The sequence below is a fragment of the Pseudopipra pipra genome, chromosome 1 (genome assembly GCF_036250125.1).
Source record: "Pseudopipra pipra isolate bDixPip1 chromosome 1, bDixPip1.hap1, whole genome shotgun sequence".
NCBI lineage: Eukaryota > Metazoa > Chordata > Aves > Passeriformes > Pipridae > Pseudopipra > Pseudopipra pipra.
This window is the reverse complement of record NC_087549.1, coordinates 70,695,080-70,718,459: the sequence shown is the minus strand read 5'-3', so window position 1 is coordinate 70,718,459 and position 23,380 is coordinate 70,695,080. Positions and strand designations below refer to the sequence as shown.

Sequence of the window (23,380 nt, the reverse complement as noted above, 5' to 3'; positions counted from 1 at the left end):
GAGCCTAGCTTTAGTGTTTCAGTGTGCTCGAGGAACAATACAAAACAAGATGACTATTTCTCAGAGGGTAGAGTAGGACAGAGAAGAAAAACTGCAGTGTTGCTGGGTTTATTGCTCTGGACCACACGACAACTCAGTCTGTGCTATCTTCACTGCCAAGAACCTAGAGAATGACTCCACCAGCTTTCCATGGGACAGCACTCCCCTTAAATCCCATTACAAGGAGCTGTGCCTAGTTACATGCTCTTAAGAACACTATTTTGCTTTTTAAGCAGCTTCATGAAAAACAGCAAAATAAAGCACCACCATGACTTTAAAGAATCCACCTGTTCAATGTTTTTGTGGCACCTAGAACATGCAGTATAATATGCACAGATCCTCCTCCAACTCTAAGCTAATTAACTTGACTTCTGAATTAGCAAGTCTTTCTATTGAATAACAAAATCTGAAAGACATTAGACATTATTGCTTCATTCACGACATGTTTTTATCTGAAAGAGGCTTACATCATTTATACACTTAATTCTTACAAGCCTTTTAGGAAAGGAAGCCTATTTGAAAAAACTCTCTCGGCCAGTGCTGCCCTACTCACAGACAAAGTCTACAAGTGTTTTTACTTATCTTGAAGCTTTTTTCTGCTCTCAAAATGAAGTAGTCTACTGCTATTTTGCACGCAAATGGATGACCCAAAACTTTGTCCCATACTCACATGCTTACTAGCAGGTTGACTCTGAGGTAAAGATCCAGGGGCCAGCACTGGAGAGCTTGCGGGGCTACAAAGTTCTGGGAAGGGATTTGGGATGGCTGGCAATGATGATGTTCTGAATTGCTGTTCTTCTTCTTGAAGACGCCTATAGACACAGAAGCACTAAGCATTAAGAGGAGCAAACTGGCATCACTAGACCTGGATCTCCTGCCCCACCATTTATGACTGACACTAAAGACAAGGTCAAACCCACTTTTTTTCTAAGCAACTACTATACAGTTACAGCACCTGCTAGAGCTAAGAAGGTAACTGCATTGAAAAATGACCAGTTAGGTGTTTATGCTTGTTTTGTTGCTTATAATTTGATTACTTGGGTGAGTAACTAGGGAACTGTGCAAATAAAATAAACAGAAATATCTATCTGTACTCTTACTGTTGTAAACACTAGCTTATAAGGTTAAGCTCTGTGTGCCAGAAAGTCAGTAAAGCTCTTCCAAACCAACGTGAAAGAGGAGAACACAACAGCTGTCACTTGGAGCCAAATTTCACACGGATTTGAAAACAAATGTGTACCCCACTCTAAAGTTCTCTAAGCTGAGACTGAAACAGTATTGTCACCTCTTTATAATACCAGATTCTATCTCCAAGCAACTCGGCATTTTCTGGAGAAATGAAAAGGCAAAGACAGCTTCAGCAATAAGCTGCAATTACACCCTCCCACCTTATGCCAGTTGTACAGTTACTGTTCAGGTAAATTTGCACCTACTGAAATGTGCCTCATGAGTATACATAGGACCAACAAGAGTTTCAAGCTCCAGTTTATAATACACCTGCACTGTCCACACCAACAAAAAGGAAAACTAAAGCCTACCAGAAAAGCTGTAAGACCTATTCATGACCACATAGATGGCTTTAGATTTCTCTAATGCCAGGGCATCACCACTGAAGATGCACTAGGTGACTGCAGCAGTCTGCCCTTCAAGGCCTGAGCAGAAGGCACCATCTAGTGGCAATCATGGAAGTTTCCAGAGATAATCAACTAACTTCTGTATTTGAAGGACAAATAATTAAAAACTCAATTTGCTCTCATTTTTCCCCATGCCTTCAGCAAGCACAGCCTCCTTAACAGAGCTGCCTGGGAGACAACTGCTGGGTTTGCCCCTGGCAGTGTGTCTCACTCTGGGTACACTCACTGTCTTTGTACCAGAACCCAGGGGCTGATAATGGTAACTGCTGTGAAATCTGCTCCACAGGTAACTCTGTCCTGCAATTCAGTTGCCTCAGTGTTCCACAAATGAGCCTTGGACATCTGGGGGTTTGCCATAAATAGCAGGCTCCAACCATAACTATGACAACTACTGCTTGTCTACATTCCAACAACTACTTGACCTGCTTGATTTTATTTTTTTTTTTTTTGGTGCTCCCTATGTTAGCAGTTCCCTGTAGCACAGGGTAAAAAGAGAGTGTAAGATTTCTTCAGACCACTAGACATATCAGCAACTGTGCAATAGTGCACCGTACTGCAAGTTTTTGACTGACCTCCACTGTAAGAAGTGGAACCACAGACTCAATACAATTAGAAAGGTGTGGTTTCCTTGAAATGGGAGTTCTCTGTGCTGCACTCTGCTGTGTCTGTACTACTGCCAGTGCATTGTTTACTTCCTGACTGATATGCATATGAACCTGTGTTCTCAAGAGACCACAGTCAATCACTCTGTTCTGGCTGCAAAGAAGATGCAGCCATCTCCCCTGTAGGAGTCTAGATTAACTTGAATAAAAGTTTTGCCATTATTTTCTTTAATGATAAAACACACGATGTTCTTGTATGTATGGGAGTACAGACTTCAGAAAGGCAGAATGTTCTCAAAATAGAGTTTCTAAGTTTTGAAATGCAAAAACAGTTTAAATTAAGTGTTTTGACTGAGATATTTACAAAACCTCAACAGTTACACTACTCCAGAGAGTACACTTTCTAGTACAGCCCTATTCAAGGTTAAGTATGAAATACTTGTAGAATTAATTGCATCATCAACTGACTTGGTTGCATTACAGTTACTGCATACTACCCATTCAAATAGAAAAGCTGTCTGTCTTAAGAATACTGTTCCTATAGGTAATACATCCATGTAAAGGACTAGAAGCAATCCCTTCCACATCTGGGATTTTTCTTTTATTATATTATTACTTTTCACTTTGTTATTATTATTACTTTTTAGAGAAGACATTGCTAACTAGAAGGAAATAAATTTATTTACCTACTTATGCTGACAGGAGCTCCTTTCCTCCTGCTGCCTAAAAAGAAGATTTTAAGAACCTATACATCACCTATAGACTCTCTCATCACCATCAAGAGTTTTTCACTTGAAGTTTGAATTCCAGTCCTCATCCTTAGGACAGGGGGACAACTTTAACACTTCTTTTTTTGGCAATGACTCACACAATGCACTCAAGTGAGACAAAAGTGCTCTAGGAAGAACAATTAAATAACTGAGAGGCACTTCCTGTATATCAAAACTACCTGAACACAGCCTCATCTATCTACACAATCTCTTATGTTTAAAAACACCAAGAAGCTGTCAGTAGGCACCATACCTGAGAGAACAGGTATGGTTTTTAAGAATTTGGAAACAAATCCAAGTATGTCTATAATTTCTGCCAATTGGTACCAATGATACACTTCTACACGTCAGCTACTACAGATATATCAAACCTACCTGATAATTTGTGGAAATATTATGTCCTTCACCTACCTGGTACATTTTTCTATGCAAAAGTCCAGTCTAAGGCTATTCGGTTCCTTACCAAAGTGGATCTCCTATTTTAAAATGTAGTTCCTTTGAAACTACTTGGTGACAACGTAGCAAAAAGGAGGCGAGTCCCTTGTTCCTACCTGACTGCCATGATGCGCACTGGCTGAGACCGCTGCACCTTCTGCCTTGGAGACGTGGGCTGCAGTGTGCCGGGTCCCGAGGATGGCAGCTGGCTACGGCTGAGCTGACCATTTTGAAGGAGCGGAGTGGTTTCCGACTGCATGCTACATGTGGAGTATAGACTTTCAAATGAGGAATTCATGTCATTTACCAAAGCTTCTAGGTCCACATCATCATCTGGAAGAAAAAATAAAGGCAGTGTAATGCACCTGGAAGTCCCAGATAAAAGAAACATGGCAAGAGCAAAGACGAAGTTTCAGTAAAACTGTCACATAATTTTATAGTTATATTTTAACAGTGCAAATTTTTATTGCAGGAATAATTTATTTATTTAAAGGCAGCTAGTAACAGCCAGCAATGGACATTTGTTTTGTCTTCCTTGGTGAAAACTACTCATGCAGAATGAAATATTTCTATAACAGTATTTATATATATGCAGGTAGGGGGGTGTAAGTGTGTGGATATATAACCAGAATTTTGTGGGATTTTTAATGACAATGCTAATGTGAAGCACCACGTCTCTTACTGATACATTTCAAAAGTGTACCATTTACAAATATCTCAGTTCAGCTTGTCAGTGTATCAAGTTCAATTTGCCAGTGTAATAAACACTTTGTAAGACCAAATAATTTAGAAGAAAAAAACATAAGACAGTGCTGCAGAAGTCAATAGCTGGAAGACACACTCACTCCTCTGTTGCATGCATCGGAAAGCCAATATTATATCTTTAAAAAAAAACCCCTGTTATTTCTGCATATTTTTGTGATACAGTATTTTGAAGGGCACTCCAAGGACTTTCATAAAAAGATCTATCTGTGTCCTTGCTCTTACAGCATGACAGATAGACCCCTACCTTAAAGAGCTCAATGTAAATCAACCAGGGATGTGGTGTGAGTGGCTGGAGAAACATCAGTCCCTAAAAAGGACACCAACCTTTCCACATACGCCACCTTACCTCACTGTAAATAAGTAACTTGTGCTCAGTCATTCCTCTTTAATGATCATAATTACTCTGCAAGACAACAGAACTCTGTGAGCCCTTTGCACTAACCACTCTCTGAACTCCTATTGCAGAGCACTGTAATTACTCCCTAGCCACAAGTTACGTCATCCCCTATCAGGAATTCAGTGGGCTGATGAACACACACATCGATATCTGCTTCTGGTTACAGCACAGCCACTGCCTGAACAGCTACTTCTGACTAAACAGAGCTTTATGCATCCAAAAATGTGCCCTTATTTTCCAGCTGTACCAACTGGCCTGGCAAAATATACCATTGCTGCCTGCAAACTTTCTGTCTCACAAAACTTTTTATGACATGGATGGTAAGTAGAGAGAAGTAATGGAGCTAGCAAATACCTGCACAGTGCTATGCAGCTAAAACACACCTTATTTTCTGATATCCATTCTTTTGCCATGTTTTCTAGGTAAATGAACCACCAGAAGCAGCTATTCAGCTTGCAACTAACTGTACTACTTTCTTTTAGATATCATAAATCATTTTGAACTAATATCACATTTCTTGAGGATATAATCTGAAACAGCACCACTGAATTTCTGTCCACCAACAATGTGCCTTGATAACCATAATGGGATCTGAACATGACATTTACACAGCAATTGTTTGGGATGCTGACAACCCCAGTTCTCAGTGTTGGATGAACAAAAGATCTGCTCAGAATTAAATAGGTGCTGGTCCATGTCTCTACACCTGAGCTCTATTTAGTGACCTTAAATACTATGTTCCTCACTGAAAGTCAGTAGGCTCTCTACTAAAGTAACAACCACTTAGCCTTCACTGAAAATGTACTCAGAGGACTTCTAGGTTTGAACATGTGTCAAAAAAAAAAAAAAAAACAACAACACCAAAACAACAGAAAAACCCTCACATGACCCCATAAACAGGTTGCTTCCTTTAATTTCTTTATGGTCATTTTCCTCCATCTGTAGTACTTAAGAGCTACTACACTACTACTAGGATTCACCTTCACTAGACTACACCATCTTTTCTGTCCGTCAGCTAGTTCATGCATTTTAAACAATCTAAGCTTTGCTTTTCTTGGACAAAGTCTACAATAATTTTCCTGCTATTTTTAGCAATCTTGAGACAGAGATGCAATTTAAATTTCATTACTCCAGATTCTTATCCCATTTGGAGAGGACATATTGAAAACACTTCTTGAGCAATCACAAGGTAACCACAGGAGTAGGAGTATAAAGAGGAAGAGGCCAAATTACAAGGCTTTAGAATTTTATCACTCATCCAAAGTACCAGAAGACTGAGCTGTAGGGTGTCAGGTGACTGTCCAGTAAAAGCTTTGGAGTTGGATGTAGGAGACATAAAAGACAGACTCTGGCTGCAGAGTCAGGGAGTATATATTACAGCAACCAACAGCAATTGTTTATCAGGGCGAAAAGCAGAAAGGGAAGAAAGTCAAGGTGTACATTCAATGGAAGTCCGTATGGCTTGGTCCACAAGGGTGCTAATTTATTAACAATTTAGACGAAGCTATTAGTGTGCAAGATCATTAAGTTTTCAGGTGATTGTAACATGGAAGGAGCGATTAAGAGTCATCTCAAGCTATCCCTGAAAAATCAAATAGTTACAAACTTGTCCAATGTAGCCTAATATGCATAAAACGAGGCACTTCATGCAAAACAGTAAGCAAACTGAGTACATAGATTATAGCATTGAATTACCATTAGCAAGCTTTTAAGTATATCAATTACACACCTAAATTCAACTTCCAACAGGACAAGCACTGACAAGGTGCATATAGAGTTCTCCTAATAATATGTTGCACTAAAGTCCAGAATCTGGTTTCACTCCTCTGTCAACTCCTTTTCTCTGTGGGTGCAGCACTGCTAATAATAGCCCTCAGTCTTGCTATAAAACTTCTGCAGGAGCACAGATCCTTATGCTTTTTAAAGACAAAGCCTGCAATCTTGAATTTCATACAGCTTCATCTCCATACAATGGCATTTACTACTAAATACCATTGCGTTTTGAAGAGATTTCAGCATTATGCAATAGGAAACCTCACTGCTTCAGCCTACACCTCAGAAGTGCCAGCAGATGTCTCAGCCTGCCAAGTAATCCAGTATGTTACTTGTGACGGTTCTCTACAGAGCTTAACTAAATAAAAATGAAATATGCCATCCATGGAATTTCTAACTACTTTAACCATCTGCAGGTATACTGTTCAGAAGGGTATTTCATACATAGTGCAATCCTTCAAAGTATCTTTCTCCACCAACCAGTGAGCCTCCATCAAAAGCACTCTACATGGGAAAAAAAAAAGCTGGCAAAACTGACTTTGAGGAGGCTTGCTGGTCAGCAGCAAAATTTGCAAATCATATGGCTTTGAGCCAGCGTGGCACTATGCTGGCCCTCTAAGTGTTTGCACACAAATTCTGTGACTGACCTGGAAGGATCTATCAAGCAGAGTTGCAGGTAGCTGAGGAACCTCTAGATTTCCAGCTATCTTGCAGATATGCACTTCCAGGGCTACAAAAGGATATTTTCCTTAATCTGTACTGAATTCTGCCATAAGATCAATGAGTATGAAAGTGCATATTCAAGGGCTATTTTTTCGCTTCAACTGAACAGCATAGATGATAGCTTACCACTTCCACGCACAAACATGCAAACAGCCTTTGACTATATTTTAAAAGGAAAACCTTGCAAAACCTAGCTCTGACATACTTCTGATGGTGGACAGGGTACTGGCAGTTTTATAGACTCTTCTGTAAGCAATGTTCTTTCTCAAACTAGAACCAAAGTGCATACACCGACAGCTGCCTGAACTTCATCTTGTTTCTTTGCCTGCAACTTGTTAAACTTTGGCTTTGTTCAGAAACCAGCTATGCTGGATGTTGCAAGTAATATTTTTGGTAAAGTAAATCATGATTTCAATTACAAGAAAAAAATCTGAGAGTTCAGTCCAAGGAAAAAATGAAACTTTGTTACAAAACCTCTACTGAGATATTGAGCTAAGCTATCATCTTCCACTAAAACAAAGCACTTTGAATACTTTCTGAATGTTTTCGAGCATGCCATAGGAGGGATAACCCCTAAATTAGGCCTGAGCAAACTTTAATCTGTGTTTAACCATGTCCCATTTGTCTTTCTCCTTCTAGTCCTTCTCTATCCCCTAGATCCTCATTTATTTACTTATTTTGGTAGTTGTTGGCCTTGACATGTTAAGCTCAGCTAACAAGACTAAGCAGGATCCCACTTATTCTGAAGCGACATAAAGCTGAAATGATCCCTGCTCATCTTCATTTGTGCCAGTCTCTCAAAGAAAGCAGGTATTTCCATGGCTGTCAAGGGGCTCATTGCATTGCAGAAATTTATTGAAAAAAAAAAAAAAGATGAACATGGAAAGAATCTCAGCTTTCGACTACAGACCAGGATGCATTTCATGTCCTCAATGGCAGTTTGGCAAATACCCTCCCCTTTTACACATGGTCTACAGTTCACAGGAAACGCTACAAAAAACATAACAGGACTTAAGTGAGCTGTGATTTAAGAGGTTTGTAAAAACCTTTTATTTTAAAAAATAAATAATTTCCTTCTAATTTGCTCATTTTTTAATTTAATCATTCAGCATTATCCCTTGTATCAGTTCCCAGAGAATACTGATGTGAGAGTTACTAGGAATTCAGTAGGAGATTTATAAAAAGGCTGTACCACTTTTCTGCCACCATGAAATTAAGTCTGGTACTATATGAAGCCTAACAGCATGTATATAAACAACTATCTGATATACTAATGCAGCTGTTGATTGATCACCTCATCCTATTTGACAACCTAACTATGGCAATCAGTTCCCCAAAATGAGTTTCAGTGCAGCACAGTCAAGATCCACCCTGACAAAATAAAGAAACTAAGATATAACTACTATAAGATTTCATTCAGGTTTAGCTCAGTAGAGGATGGTATCAAAGTGGTTAGCAGGCCCTCCTGCACACATTAGGAGACAGATGGAAACAATGAAAGAAAAGGAACAAGTTGTAGATATCCTAGCATCCTGCACTGATGATGCAGTCAAACATTATGTAAATTAGAGGTGATACAGGGAAAATATATTTATATTAAAATGGACAGAAGGACTTAACCAGAATTTGAAAAGGGGGAAAAAACTTGTGGTATCCACCTCAGCATCCTGTTTCTAATCCTCTAAAACTGCATTTAAGTTATTCTGATTCATATTGGTGATGCAAGTATGTTTTGCAAGGATGTTGGTATTGTGGAAATCTCATGATTTACGATCAAAAAATTCAGGTAACGATTACAGTGATGAGTATACAAACTCCTTTTCTAAGACAACCCCTTATTAAGGGGATCCCTTGCATATAGGAACTGCAGCATGTCCCTCCAGTGCTGCGTCCAAATGCTGTTTTGATAGGATTTTTTCAGAAATCTCAGTCATTAAAACTTTTTGAAAGTATACTATTGTTGACAACACACAGCTGTAACGATGCAAACAGAAGTCCATTCTAGGTAACACTCATACTCCTCAGTTACTTTTTCCCTCTGAGCACGTAACTACATTTCCTATGTTCACCCAAACGTCTCGCATTCCTCCATAGTCTGATTCCAGCTTCCACTAATGCCACAGGCACCAGCTGACTATTCTGACCTGCAATTCTTGTACAATTGCTACCTACAGTCCCACTACAGATGCATGCATTTAGCACTTGGCAGCTTGTACACTTCTGAGAGATGCATGCAACAGAAGGTGGAGGATAATAAGCAGATCTCTTACAATTTTTTAAAAACCCCACAGTGACCGCTACAGTGATGTTACATCTGAATGACACCCTCTGTTCCCAATATCAGCTCCAATTCTATGCAGTCTCTCCCCTCCTAATTTCCTGAAAACTCCACACAGGTGGATAGTTTTGCACAAGAAAAAAAAGACAATATAAAAAATATTTGCAAACCCTTTGCTCTCTCACTGTTCTCCAGATCAGAGAATGCTGTCAAACCCAATTATAAAAATATCAAGACTGCCTTGGTTGAACATTAGAAGCTTAGAGGTTTGTCGTTCATTTCAAGTCAAACCAGAAGACACAAACACAACTTCGTGTCCCAGAGGCATCACCAACTCCAGAATGGTCAGCCTGAATTAAAAATTACAAGCCAGAACCCCAAAATTTTATGCACCCTGTAAGTCTCCTTATGGACTCTGCACTGAAGATTCCTTTCCTTTATTACATTCTAATGTTCTTTAGCTCAAGTGAAATCCTCTACTTTGTACTGTAACTATAGTTGCGGGCCTAGAAAATGTCACATCATTGCATGTGCAGCTTCCAAAATGCTAAATGGACCATGACGTGGAGAGAAGGGCAAGAAACAGAGATGCCGGTTGGTAAAAGAGCGTGAAATTGAGATAGGCATCTGTGCTCTTTGAGCACACTGAAACACCACACAGAGAAATCAACAGCGAACTTGTAACTGCTCCAGTATCCTCTGGGTAATTTTTAAATGGCACATGCATCTATTTCCATTTCTGCCAGTAAGGCTGTGATGGCTAACACCAAATGTATGTACCTTAATTACAGGTACTGGAGAGAATTTCCTCTATAGATACCTCTTTTCTACATGTTCATGGTTGGACTCTAGATATGTTCTTAAAACCTGATAGATTTCTTGAAATAGAAGACAAACTAAATTGAACAAAATTAATGTTGCTAGGTAACAATATAGGAATAAGCTACATATGAAAGGTGCTGGTAGAAAAAAAAATCAAAGTTTCAACAAGTAACAGGAGCAACTGGCTATAGGTGCCCTACAGCAGGAAGGAATGAAGTTGTACCCTTAGACTAGTGCATAAAATGAGTTTCAGGAATTCTCATGGAAAAAAAATGGATGGTTAAAAAATGAAAAATTCAGTTCTTGTCCAGGTCACACATCTAATGCTTGACATGATAAAAAGTAAATACAATGAAAGCTAGGCATTTGTGGGGAGGGGGAGTGGATAAGGAGGGCTTATTCATTTAATTCCAGAGGCAAATTAAGGTAAGGCATGTCTCTGATGGAGATTTTAACGGTTTTGTCTCTAATGATGCTGCAATTATTCACAGACAACATTCAGAAGTGCCTCCCAGTGTGCATGCTCCCATTTCTAACCCAAGAACTGTAGGCTCACACTGGTCCTTCTGTGGCATGGATGGATGTTAGTTGCCTTGACAGACAATTGCTGTAGGTGGCTACCACTACCACCACCACTACTGCTGAATCCTTGCTTTACTCTAAGACACTCACAAGTGTTAAAGCACTAATGGCATCACTATGAGAGAGGGGTTTGAAATCCAAGGAAAACATCTAAACCATCTAGAATTCTGATTATGTATATTACAACTATAAGATATAGGATTAAAATATTTAAGTCATGGCCAGTCCCTTTTCCAGACACACATAAATCCTTTGTAAAGCAGAACTGAAACTTAAATCTTTCAGATACCCATTTTCTTATAGGACATTTGCAGCTTTAAAAAACAAAACCAAACAACAACAACAAAAAAACCCATCCCACCACCACAACAAAACCAACCAACTAAACAAACAAACAAACAAAAACAATGTAGGAAGAAAGTATACCTTCCTAAAAAAATCATCAGGTCAAACTTTGAACCCAAAGGCAAACATGACACCAGCTGATCCCGTGTGACTGCACAGACAGTGGAACTGCCCATCTCCTGTTGGGTGAGCACCCCACACCCTTGTGCAGTTATTGCTGATGACCGAAGACAGCAATCACAAGCAGCTGATGGCCTTTCAAAACTTTCTTTTCAGGCCAATGCCTGCACAACCACTACTGCACAGTAAACACTGAGTAAACACATGACTTAAAGCAGAATATCAGATTAAGTAGACCTCTGGGAAATTGTCATTCTTGAGTTGATTACAAAATCCAACCATAAGATTAATTTTCAAGAAACTGGTAACATCTGCAGCTTTCTTCCATGAACTTCAGTGGTTTTCCTGTACCATTTTCTCATGTTACCTACTTTTAGTTCACAAATTTAAGAAAAAGGCTGAGAAAGACCTTAAAAAGAAAGCCTTTATTTGTTTGTGTTTATCAAGACAGGGGAAAACTCAAAACAGCCTCAGTTACCCAGAGGATAGAAAATAACATCAAGGATAGAAGCAGCACCATAGTGGGCAGAATGGTGTATTCTTTCAAAGGTCAAACCTGGGGTTGGAGTAGACTAATCCTCAAAAAACCCAAGGACTGAGTGGTTACATTGGTGAAGGATGCGATACATCATACAGTGAGCAGGCCAGATGGATTTTCCTGGTCCAAAAGTAGTTATGAACAGAGGGAATCCTAAAGCTTAAATTATAGATATATGAGGAATAGTCATGAATCTATAGCCTTATTGTGGCCCTTTCTTAACTCAGGATGAAAAACAAAAAAGACAGTGAACATGGGGGAATGCGTGAGACACAGACAGACAGACTGACTTACACAGGCATTCTCTATTCAGGTCTTACCTTCCTGGTAAGGCTAACTGGATGCTTCAATTTTGGTGCATTACCTCAATAGCAAAACTGAGAAAGCAAGTCCTGTCAATACATCCCAAAATGATGATTATAGAAAGACTGTCCCTTATCCTTCAAGAGAACGTGTTTGGGGCAATAGCTGGGCAGCAGATGGGCTCCTAGCCTGTGCAGCCCATAAAAAACAAAAAAAAACAAACCAGAAAATTCACTGAAGCTTTTCAGAAAACAGGCAAAAACCGTGTTAGCCCACTGAGCCATTAAGATACTTACCATCAGAACTCAGGAAGCATAACCTTGGGTAGCAATGCGGACATGAACTGAAATACTGTCTGCTGACCACACGGTAAATGCTTGGCAGACTGCATATTATATTAGACAGCCATATATATTTATAAGAAGATATCCTGTATCAGTACAAACTGCAATTTGACATAGCAAAGGTCAGGTTTAGTTCCATTTTAATTAAGATTACATACTTCTACATAAAAGAAACAGAATAGAAAACTTTAAAATATTATGTGTTTCACTAATGCTTACATGAATAAAAATTATTACTTTTCCCAATTTATTCTACCATTTCCTATATACACATTTCTACTCATAATGATTCTCTTAAGTTTTACTTGGATGGTTTATTCTTATCACCTGTGTCAGAGAAAAAAAATAAAAAATGAAAGTGCAAATCAAATATAGACAAATAAACAACATTACTACACAAGTCATATTTCAAAAAGGAGTTAAAAATTCATACAGATGAGAAGAGTTACCTTCTACATTGTACGTGTCTTACAAATCTAAAGCTATTAAAGTTAAAAACAGTCAAAGCATCTATTTCTTTCCTTTAGGGAACCTGTGTTCTCCCTCCCTGATTAAACACCATAATACCCAGCTGAGTAATCCCAGTTGAACAATCCTTACAAATCAATATAAGTACCACTGCACGGATTAGTCCCTCCCATCCTGCCAAGAAAGTCCAAGCCTTATCCCTGCTCCGGGAAACATCGTGCGCAACTTCCTAACGTGCTTCTGGGTCGCTCCAGCCAATGCCAGTAATGTGTGTCTGCTCCAGCACCAGTGCTGGCGACTGCTCAGCAAGAGCATTGCCCACCTGTTTGGGGAAATCTCCACCTGGCAGCCAGCAACACCCAGGCTTCTTGCATTGGGGGTTTTATTTCACAGCCACTCCACAACTTAAATACAGCTTTCAAGTAAAAAGTGGTTGGATTAACCCAAAAAGTCCATTAGCATTTCTCTTCAGGAAGTGATGTGTCTGCAGAGCTGGTGCTGAAGCATTATTATTATTATTATTAATAATATTATTATTATTAGTTGTTCTTGTTGTTATTGTTATTAAATTAGGTGTGTCTCTCATCACTTGATACCCGAGCTAACCTTTACTCCTACCAAGTTTAAACCACGAGTTTTAAAATTTGCTTTGAACAGGTTTATTGCTGGCTTAGAAAGCATGTTTGAGGATGTAATACAAGTTCCAGAAGTTGCACACAGCAATTAATGAATCAGCTATTCCTCCAAGTTAATTAAAGATTGCATTTTCAGCACATAATAGTTACCTAGCTGTGACCGATGGACTTGCAAAGCAGGCAACAGGAATATTTCATATTTAAGGTACTTCTTGTCAGAGTTGAGTTAACAGAAACAAAGTCATACGAAAAAGTAAAATGCTTTAATGCCAGGGTAATTTTGATTTCTCTATATCAGTAGCTTTAATAGTTTCCTGTTAACTCCAATCATCATTTGAGTAAATTAGCTCCAAGAGACTGAACTGGGGGAGAGTTGTTTGATATTGCAATACTGCATCAAAAAATCCTTCTCTAAGAGCCTATTGAGGATTAAAATAAATTTACTTATAGAACATTAGAAATTGCCTCTGACTTGGGACTTTTAAACCTGGCACCTGACAAATAGCGATGAGCACGCTTGCCTACCTTAGCTCTGCTTCACAGATGAAGGCAGCTGCCACCAGATGTCCTCTTGGTGCCTGTGCAGCACCAATATAAGCTTCCCGTACATTTCTTTGCCCCACTAAAGGAACAGTGTTTTCGGGCATGCATTTGATTTCATATGCAGACAGATATGCTTTCCCTGAATTGGCTGTCTATTTTAGGCTCTCCCTTCAGGCAAGCTGAGCGGTTATTTCCAAAAATCACACAGTCCTTTTGGGCACCGAATAAGGAGATCTCCCCTGGCCCCATCAGCAAAGGGTGGATAAATTGTGAGGAATTACTGCTGTAACACAGCGCAAACCTCCACTGCATGAGAAGGGAACGCCACAGTCCTGCCTCACGGATCCCCAGATGGCAAAGCATATTGCTGCAGTCTCATCCCAAATGGCGGTGTGGAGCCACCACTGAAGGTGTCTGTACCGCACACCGCTGATGCGAAAAACAGTCATTTATAAAATCTCTGTGACGCTTCCCTCTGCCATACACTGACTCCAAGAACTCCTGCTAGCCAACATGGGGTTTTTTTAAACACAAAAAAACCCCCAAAACAACAAAACAAAAACCCAACAAAACGAAAAACCCAACCCCAATCAAAACTACCAACGACAACCCTGAGACCAGCAACAATACAAAAGAACAAGTAATGTGAATTTACCATTCAAATCTTCATTGAAAATCAGCCTAAATTTATCTAGGCCTAAGAAAACCAGAAAGATGCTAATATTTCTTCTGAATTCATCCAACGAAGTTTCCTTTTCTTTCAGCTACTCAAAGCCTGGTCCTTTGTGATTTAATATCCTGCTGCACTGGTGAAAATCAGTCAGGATCAGGCTTACCCAGAGGCAAAAGCTGAAGGTGTGCTACACAGAAGACTCCTCACATATTGGTGTGAGCCAAAACCAACTTGTCCATTATGCCAGTTTTCCTTCTGAGACCCATGTGCCTGATTTTACAAGTTGTGTGCATTCCCGCTTCAGGTACACAGCGTGCCCTGTGATTTTTCCCGCTGCTCTTCTCCATCTAGTCGGTGTTCAGGGAGCCCAATTCCCTGTCTAGATTCACCTCCTTGCACACCCATATAACAAGGCTGGAAGCAGGACACAAGATACTTTCCCCCATGTCTGTTAAAAGACCATTGCTTCTTACAAGGCCATCTCCATTTCCTTCACCCCACGTGACAAGGATGTCACTGGCATGCTCAAAAGAGCTTGCAGGGCACCAGTGTCCTGCACTGCACTGCCTTAAGTCACCTCCACCACTCCTCTTAGGAATGACGCCCCAAAAACCTCTGGGCGCAGGGTCAGTGTTCACAAGGAGTGAGACAACCTGCTTACCTGGCTCTGTTTCACATCTGAAATACAGCCCAGAAAAGCAGCGAAGATTGGCTTCCTCTGCCAAAAGCACGCCCACATATTTACAGACCTAGAAAGCCTTAGACCTAGAAAGAGGTAATGCGTCAACAGGACAGAGCTTAAGGTAGGCCAAAAGTGTTGCTGTAAAGCCTGAAGGCTCTGAAGGACTTCTCTCGATGGCTTTTTAACAGTGTCAGCAGCTCCAGGTTAGCCACTGTGGCAGTAATACCCACGGGTGTCCCAGTAGCAAGCTTTCCCAGCTTCGGTTCCCTGACTGAATGATTTGTCAGTGATGCTACTCTAGCTTTGGAGATGACTTTAGTATATTGCATATTCACCCTCTGATACATATTTTTTCTAACTAGTCTCCAAAACTCATTGTCATCTTCTGAAGAATATTTACAGTTATTCTTGAAGGAATGAAGTTACCTAACTGTAGTTGCTGGGCTCATCACCCACTCGTCTTTGAGTTGCAGACCCTGTAACTTAGAAACTCATCGTCTGCAGCACTTTCAAATTCAGAGGGACTTGGAATATTTTACTATGCCTGAGCTCTCCAGGATTTTTGAACCACTTAAAGGCCAAACCACAAAAACATACAAAAAAGAGAATAATTCTCTTTTGCTCTTGAACAGCAGCAAGCTCACAAATTAATTGCAAAGATAAACAAAAAATTAGCAGCCCCCATGAAGCCTTGTTTTATATATAAACTTAAAAACATCCTGGCATATAAATTTTAGAAGTGTATGTATATGAAAACTCGAGAACAACGTATGTCAATTAGGAGCGTTAACAAGATACAGCCAGTGTAAGGCATGTTCTTGCGCAGTTACAAATCCTCTCAGACAGTGGTGCTGTAACATACTGTAACATCTCACTGCTTCTAACCTCATCTTGTGCATGTCACAAATTGCCTGTAATCTTGATTTGGACAGAAAGACTTAAATATTGTTACTGCAATCCTAATACCATTAATGAAATTACATACTAATTGCTTTGGTCAGCAGCACCTTATACACTTTAATTACTTAAGCAGCTGCTTGCTGTTAAGAACTCCAAATTTAGCTACATCTCATGCTATATTTTGACTTTTTTTTTATTTAGGTGGTTTGTCCCATTTAACTCTGGCTTTATTTAGCTGAAAATATAACTAGCTTGGCAGAAGCTTGTCCTTTTTAATAGGCACAAAGAGACGTGGAAAAAGTAGCAAATTCAGATTGATCTTCCTCTTGAAGCTTCTTGGCTTTAAGAAAAGTGCTGCAACCTTCTTCAACCTCAATGCAAGAATGTCAGCTGCCTTGAAAGGATGCATTTCTCAAGTATCCTCACATGACACAGCTTGCCACGCTGAAGTGCTGTCATGAACTACTTGCAGCACAATGTTGACATAAAGACAGAAACAAATACTGTACTGCTTATCACAGTCAGGTAAGTTGAAAGACAGTGATGACTGAGGCTTATTGTTACAATGCTGCACTGTGATAAAAGATTTTAGTGCAGAACTGACATCAAATTACAACAGAGTTGTTTTTCTACAGATTTTGCTTATTCTATTAAGCTATGCAAGTTGAGAGGTTTTCTCCCCTGCTCTTATTATGTGATCTTAAAACAAATCCCAAGCTTGCTATATCTGCTTTATAGACAAAATAAGAAATCAGAGAAAAAGAGTAAAAGAAATGTACCATTCCAGTTCATTTTAGGACAGTCTTAACACTGCAAGATTTTTTCAAAGCTATAAGCACCATAAATAATGCAACACTACAATATTAGCTTTTGCTATTTTACTCCTCTTTAAAAAATTCAAAAGCATTTTCTTTGGTATGACAACATATTTTCACTGATGTTCCTCAATCTTTTCTTAGATGAACCTGAGGACCATCTGACTAGAAAAACAAACAAACGAGCACAGACTTTGTTTCCCTATTTGACAAATTTACAACTTAAAGCACAAGCAAAGGCAGATGTAGTATAACATCAGAATGTACAGTTACCTAAAAGTATTTTTAATCTTTAGGAGTAAAAAATAAATTAAGGTTCTTTCTGTTTTCTGATGTGTTTATGCACCTATACATACTTTCACCATAAAGTGAACAAAACACCAACATATGGTCTGAGAGCAGGAGAGACCTGCACTGATCTACGTAAAGCACTAGAAACCACTCAAAGTTTCCTCTATACCTCACAGTCCTCCAAAGTGGACATCCCACATGGGCTTCCTTACAACTCGTGATGAACTAATTTTGAGCATTATCTTGCTGAAGAATAACACCTTCTGCTGTTCTTCAATCAAATGGATTTCAGATTCTTGCTGTCTTCCTCTTTCAGCACAGTAGGGCACCATTTCATTGAGAGCTTCTTTTCTATCCTATTAACATCTATAGTGTCCACTCTGTCAGCAACACCCCTCAGTTCTGCCCTCATTAGGCAGTCTGTCTGTTGGCCCCTCCAAAACTGAGGATTCACTAGAAGACTGTCTTCCCACATTCCCAATAAAATGCATTTAGAAGTAATCTAGATGCCTGCATGAGACATGTGAAGTATTTTGACCAAGGTTTTTTAGGTAGACATTCATTAACCTGTGAAAAATGCACGCATTGGTTATATCAGGTCAGTGAATAAAGTGAGGTATGCTGAACAGCAGCATTTTTCCAGGAATCATTACAAGTAAAAAACACGGCAAAGGGATCACAAACCTATACTAGTAAAACTATATCCATAAAAGTTTTGGGGATAGATTAACCGTTAAGTTTCTTCCAAGTCTATTTAAAAGCTATTTAACCCATGGCACTAAAAATCTCTCTTCCACCTCCAAGATTTGAAACTAAAAACTTAATAGTGCAAAAGCCCTTCTTCTCTATCTCTTTTGTGTCAGATTTATTGGTGGGGGTTGAGCCTTCCTCTGTGTTTGTAAGGCACAAAAATCAGGCTGGAGCTGAGAAACATACACATTCAATGTTAACCTCTTGAATTCAGGCCCTCACTTTGTGTAGGTCTGCACATTTGCCTGAAATACAAGGAAAGGTTGCACACAACCAGTTCAGTAGAGATGATTCCACATTTCTACTGTTTTTCCTTTTAAAATATCTGTATTTCTAGTTCAGTATAAGTGTCTAAGAATGCTTTTATTGCTGCATTTAATTTCATTTGTCAAACCAGAATAAACTTCCTTCAGAGAAAGTGGTTTTTTGCTATTACAAGTACATTAGGAAGTGTGCCAGCACAGCTGTACCACCAAACCCCTGGGAGACACCAGACCCTGGGGAATGTAAATGGTCTGAGAACAGCCTACTTGAAAGGACATCTTTTTTCAAGGCAAAGTCATCAGCACCGAGATCACCAACTCTTCTTGCTCAAACACCCTCACTGTAAGAAAGGAGGCATTCACCCCAGCCAGGCCTTCAACAAATTTCTCTGATAGTCTCAATTTGCCTTGGAGCCAACAGTCTGCCAGATTCATCTCTAAACTTGCTCTTCAGAAAGAGATCTCTCTGTTTTGTATTTCACCAGCTTAACACAGCAGGAGACATGTATCCTGGCCCAAACAGCTCCGCACTATTGCCATACCGAGGAAGGGTTGAGAGGTTTTTTTGTTTTGCTTTGTTTGGTCGTTTTCTTAAACAGTAGGTTTATAGAGATACACAATGGTGGAAAGATATTACCACAAACATAAATACTGATTTAGTAGACATCTCGGCTCCTACAGTAATGAAAACAAATTAGATCTCTTTCAGTAGTTTCATTTCAGCTACACGCTAAAACCATCTTAAAGAAACTACATGGCTTTTCACCAGGCTTTATGCCTCAAGTGGTTTTTCCTTATCTCGTCATCCCACATTTAATACCTTTCTTTTTTTGTTTTTAGTAAACGTTTCATTGTCAACTGGCAAGTCTGATCACTGTTCCAAACTTTAATTTCAACCCCCAGGTGCACAAAGAAAAAGCTACAGCTACCCTTCAGCTTAATTCAATGACCTCCTCCCTACTGTGAGTCAAGAATAATGCACCACCAATCAAAGCACGTTTATGTACTTAGAAGCTGCATCATTTGTCGCCACTTCCATGTGGCATGCAAACCAGTTAATCTACAGAAAGGCTACCCACCATGTCAAAAAATACCCTATGGTTTACCCTATATATTAGGATACAATCTCACATACGTTCACATTTCAGTCTTGATTTCATCTCATCAGAACTGGCTCACTTAATACCATGAACAAAGTAGGACTTCATCTCAAAAATAGCATGCACACTACTGAGCAGATCTCAACTACATATTTGACAGAAGTTTTGCAATAGCAATGTCCTCATTTTGCCAATGGGGAAAAGTAGGTAGACATCTACAGTGATTTGTTTTGTTCTATGTAACAGCTAATTTGTTGAACACGTGCTTCTTCTATCTCTTTGCCCTGCTCCCCACAGGCACAGGGGCCAACCCCCAAAAGTATTTCCTAGCTTCTGCTCGGAGGGGGTTGTGAAGAGCCCATGGCTGCTTCGGTGTGGTCATGTAAAGAAACAGACACTTCGAAGTGTCCTGCAACGATTTCTGCAGTCCGGTTTCATCAAAACCTCAAGTGAGTCTAATTATTCTGAGCAGCTTACACATGCCTGAGCTATAGATGGTTAACACAGGGGAGCCAGGTCTGCTGCTGCCATCATTAACTGCTAGAGTTTGCAACCACTCATTTGCATACGTATGTAAGAGTCTGTGCAACCCCACAACACAGGCTTTGGATGTTTGCTACTCCACACAACTTCTGAAATGAGTGAAAAATGAACCATTCCTCCAATAAGGATCTTGCTATCAATAAAGCTGCCAGTCAGCACAAAGTCATTTACGTTCAAATCACCTTCTTTCAGCCAGGACTGGCTGAAAATACAGGCAGTACACTCTGCAGAGTAGTAGAGCTTAAAGAAAGAACCATAAAGCTGCTGTAGTTGAAGCCTGTGCCATTTTACGCTCTTCTTGCTATCTGAAGTCTGACTTCGTTCATGAATTTTTAATCATTTTTTAAACATAGAAAATCATGTTGATACTTCAATAAACAGAACTTTGCCACTGAGAAAGCCTACTTTCACATTCACCCAAAACCACTGTAATTTCTTAGCCAAGTATTTTTAATGACATTCATTTATTTTCAGATATACCATAGTATATATTCTTTCTGACATAACTAAGTTAAGCTATACTTGCTGATATAGACCATGAGTGCATTCCAGTGCAACTTGTTTGTCTCAACTGAAGGAGATATGTTCCCGTGCTGGAAAAATCTTAAAATCTGCAGTCCTCAACTTCCCAGTCATCTAGCTGAACCAATCTAATAAACAGATTAGAAAAGGCATTTCTAAGAAAGATCATGTTTAAGCTATAACTTGAACTGGGCATTTTCCTCTCAGCTGTATGATGTGTTACATCTTTTTGTGACAATCCCATTTTTCTAGTGTGTAAGCTCCTGAAAATTGTTTTAATATGCAGAAAAGGATATTAAACCCTTAAACTAACTCTATACTTGTCTGGACTGCTTAACTTAAATTTATTATAATAGTGTCAGCCAACTTTTAAAATCCATTCAATTTTTAAGCACAAGGCCAACTTTTGTTTAGCATTTATAATTCTTCCTCTGATTAAGACCAGCTAACAACTGAAAAGGAGGAGCACAAATTTGTTGAATCGTTTGGAATCCTAAAGCAACAGAAGTCTTTGCCAAGAGAACTGCTGTATCACAACTATGCCCCATTTCACTCTTGCAAACAAGTCTTACCTCACACTCGTTCTATTTCTTACCCCTGGAAATGTTACAGATCTAGACATTGCTTGCTTATTTTTTTAATTATTTTTATTTTTTAAAAGATGAACAAAGTGAATTTCTGTATTCATTTCTAAGATGATAAAAGCTCTGCTTAGAAGACGAAAGTCATGAAAAGGTAAGTTAACTTATACTTTTCTCTACCTGAGGCACTGGAAAGAAGAGACAGAAACCAAAGTTTAAGACAAACAACGGAAGGAAACTGTTCTCCACCCTCTCACTACTCTGAGAGAGACCAAAAATACAACCTTGAAGGTCAGGGAAAAACAAAAATACAAAACTTGAATACACGTCTCTCAGAATTGTTTGCAGACAAGAGGGCTATATTGTGTCAGCTATTAGAAATTACCTGCCATCATAAGAGATATCAAAGGTGCATGGCTGGTCAGAGATAGTACAAAAATCAGTTCATTGTGCTTTAAATGGGGGTGGGAGTAACTCAGGGCTTCATCTGGTTAAATGGATCTCCTTCTGAAAAAAAAATCTGATTCCAAAACTGTTAAATATACCGGTGAACTAAGGCTGTTAAAAGCTTTCTTGTGAAGCTGCAGTCCAGCCAATCTCAATTTAAGGAGCAGTTTCTGGCATTATAACTGCCTGTACTTCACCACACCACTGCCACCACACACTTGGAAATGAGTTTCATCAAAAATGGGGTCCCTTTTCCCCTATCGTCTTCAGAAAGCTGAGGATGTACAGTTAACACTCTGCTCTTGATAAATCTGTCTTCTTTTACCAAAGTAGGGAGATTTAAAAAATAAAATAGCCTCTGCTCAACAGTCACAGTGATTTCAAATGTGTACTGCAGATAAATGAAAATCAATTTCTGATCTACTGATAGATGATACTTTTAAATGTCCGAATAAGGAGAATAGATTTATTTCAGACTTGAACACAACAGTCATGAAACCAGATTAAGGCCCTAGAGCTTTCTGTGTAATCAGATACTCTCTCCATTAAAGCTGTCCTTGTATAGTGACATTGTACTTTTATCTCAAAAATTAGAGATACTTCTTGAAAGAATATTTTCGAAAGTGTATTTCATAGCAGACGGTATAGTGAGTATGCAGATTGTTTCCATCTCTAACTATACCCTTCCCCTTTACATGTCAAATTGCCTTTGAAATTTAGAATTTGATTTTGGTTAAGGTGTCAGAATTTGAAGTTAATATTCTGATGCTGCAGAGACACTGTTTTTACTGAACAACTGCCATTGTTATGGCATGATTAAAAGCCAGGCTACATAATAAATCAACTTTCCTAGCTGGAAAGCTCATTAGTACTGAGACTATTTTAAGTGCCCACAGCCATGTTTTGACATTTGGCTATAACACCCTCACTGACAGGTTCAAAAGCTTCTTACATAAAGCTAAATACACTTAAAATATTACCCCTAACAGGGAATATGCAAACCTCAAGAACGTGTAGGAAGAGGGTGGAGTGGCACAGGCCAGAATTCAACTGAGCCACGTTAAATATGCCATCCAGAAGCCATTAAAAGAGCCTATGTTCATAATATTAATTTCCATCCTTCTGCTCTAACATGTTAACAGTACAAATTTAGTCAGATTACAAAAAAAAAAAAAAAACAAACATAAAAGCAATAAAGTTATTCCAGAAAACATATGAGCTAATCCAAGATCTTACAGTTAACTTGTATTGATTAAATTAGAAGAGGGTATTTCGGATCTCTAAGCTCAGTTATGGACTATTAACTCAAATGGAAGAAATAAGCCACCTGAGAGGCAGAGAAAGACTCGAGACCATGAGTGTCCCCATACCATGGATAGGAGATAAATAAGTATATAAAATGATTAAAAAACTAGTGAAATATATTGCATTTGGCTGCTTTAGCAATGGGAATGATGCAATTTGCTAAGCAAATACATTTACAGAGGAGAGAGTGCACTACCCATAGGATATTCTACTTTTTTTTTTCACAGAACACATGAGATAAGTGCACAAGAAATAAGCTCAGCTCTGGTACCTGGGAGAAACATCTCATCACGAGTGGATATTGAGACACTGTTTTGCCTCTGATATCTGAACTTTTCCAAGCACACCATTTTCAACTGAAGTGTCAGACCCATGAGCTCAAGCCCGAGAAA

At 39.1% G+C, this 23,380-nt stretch overlaps 1 protein-coding gene across 6 annotated transcripts in view; it reads right to left on the bottom strand.

Annotated features, from left to right (window-relative positions):
* GRB10 (growth factor receptor bound protein 10) overlaps positions 1-23,380 on the bottom strand; it is a 145,138-nt gene that overhangs the window by 53,070 nt on the left and 68,688 nt on the right. For all 6 annotated transcript variants that reach the window (XR_010431839.1, XM_064660370.1, XM_064660344.1 and 3 more), the window contains 2 exons: positions 3,597-3,813; positions 710-851 (listed from right to left, as the gene is read on the bottom strand). Coding sequence is in view for 5 of the 6 variants with exons in the window: in XM_064660344.1 (XP_064516414.1) it covers positions 710-851; positions 3,597-3,813 (359 nt within the window). In the remaining variant the exon portion in view is untranslated. The remainder of the gene's footprint in view (positions 1-709; positions 852-3,596; positions 3,814-23,380) is intronic.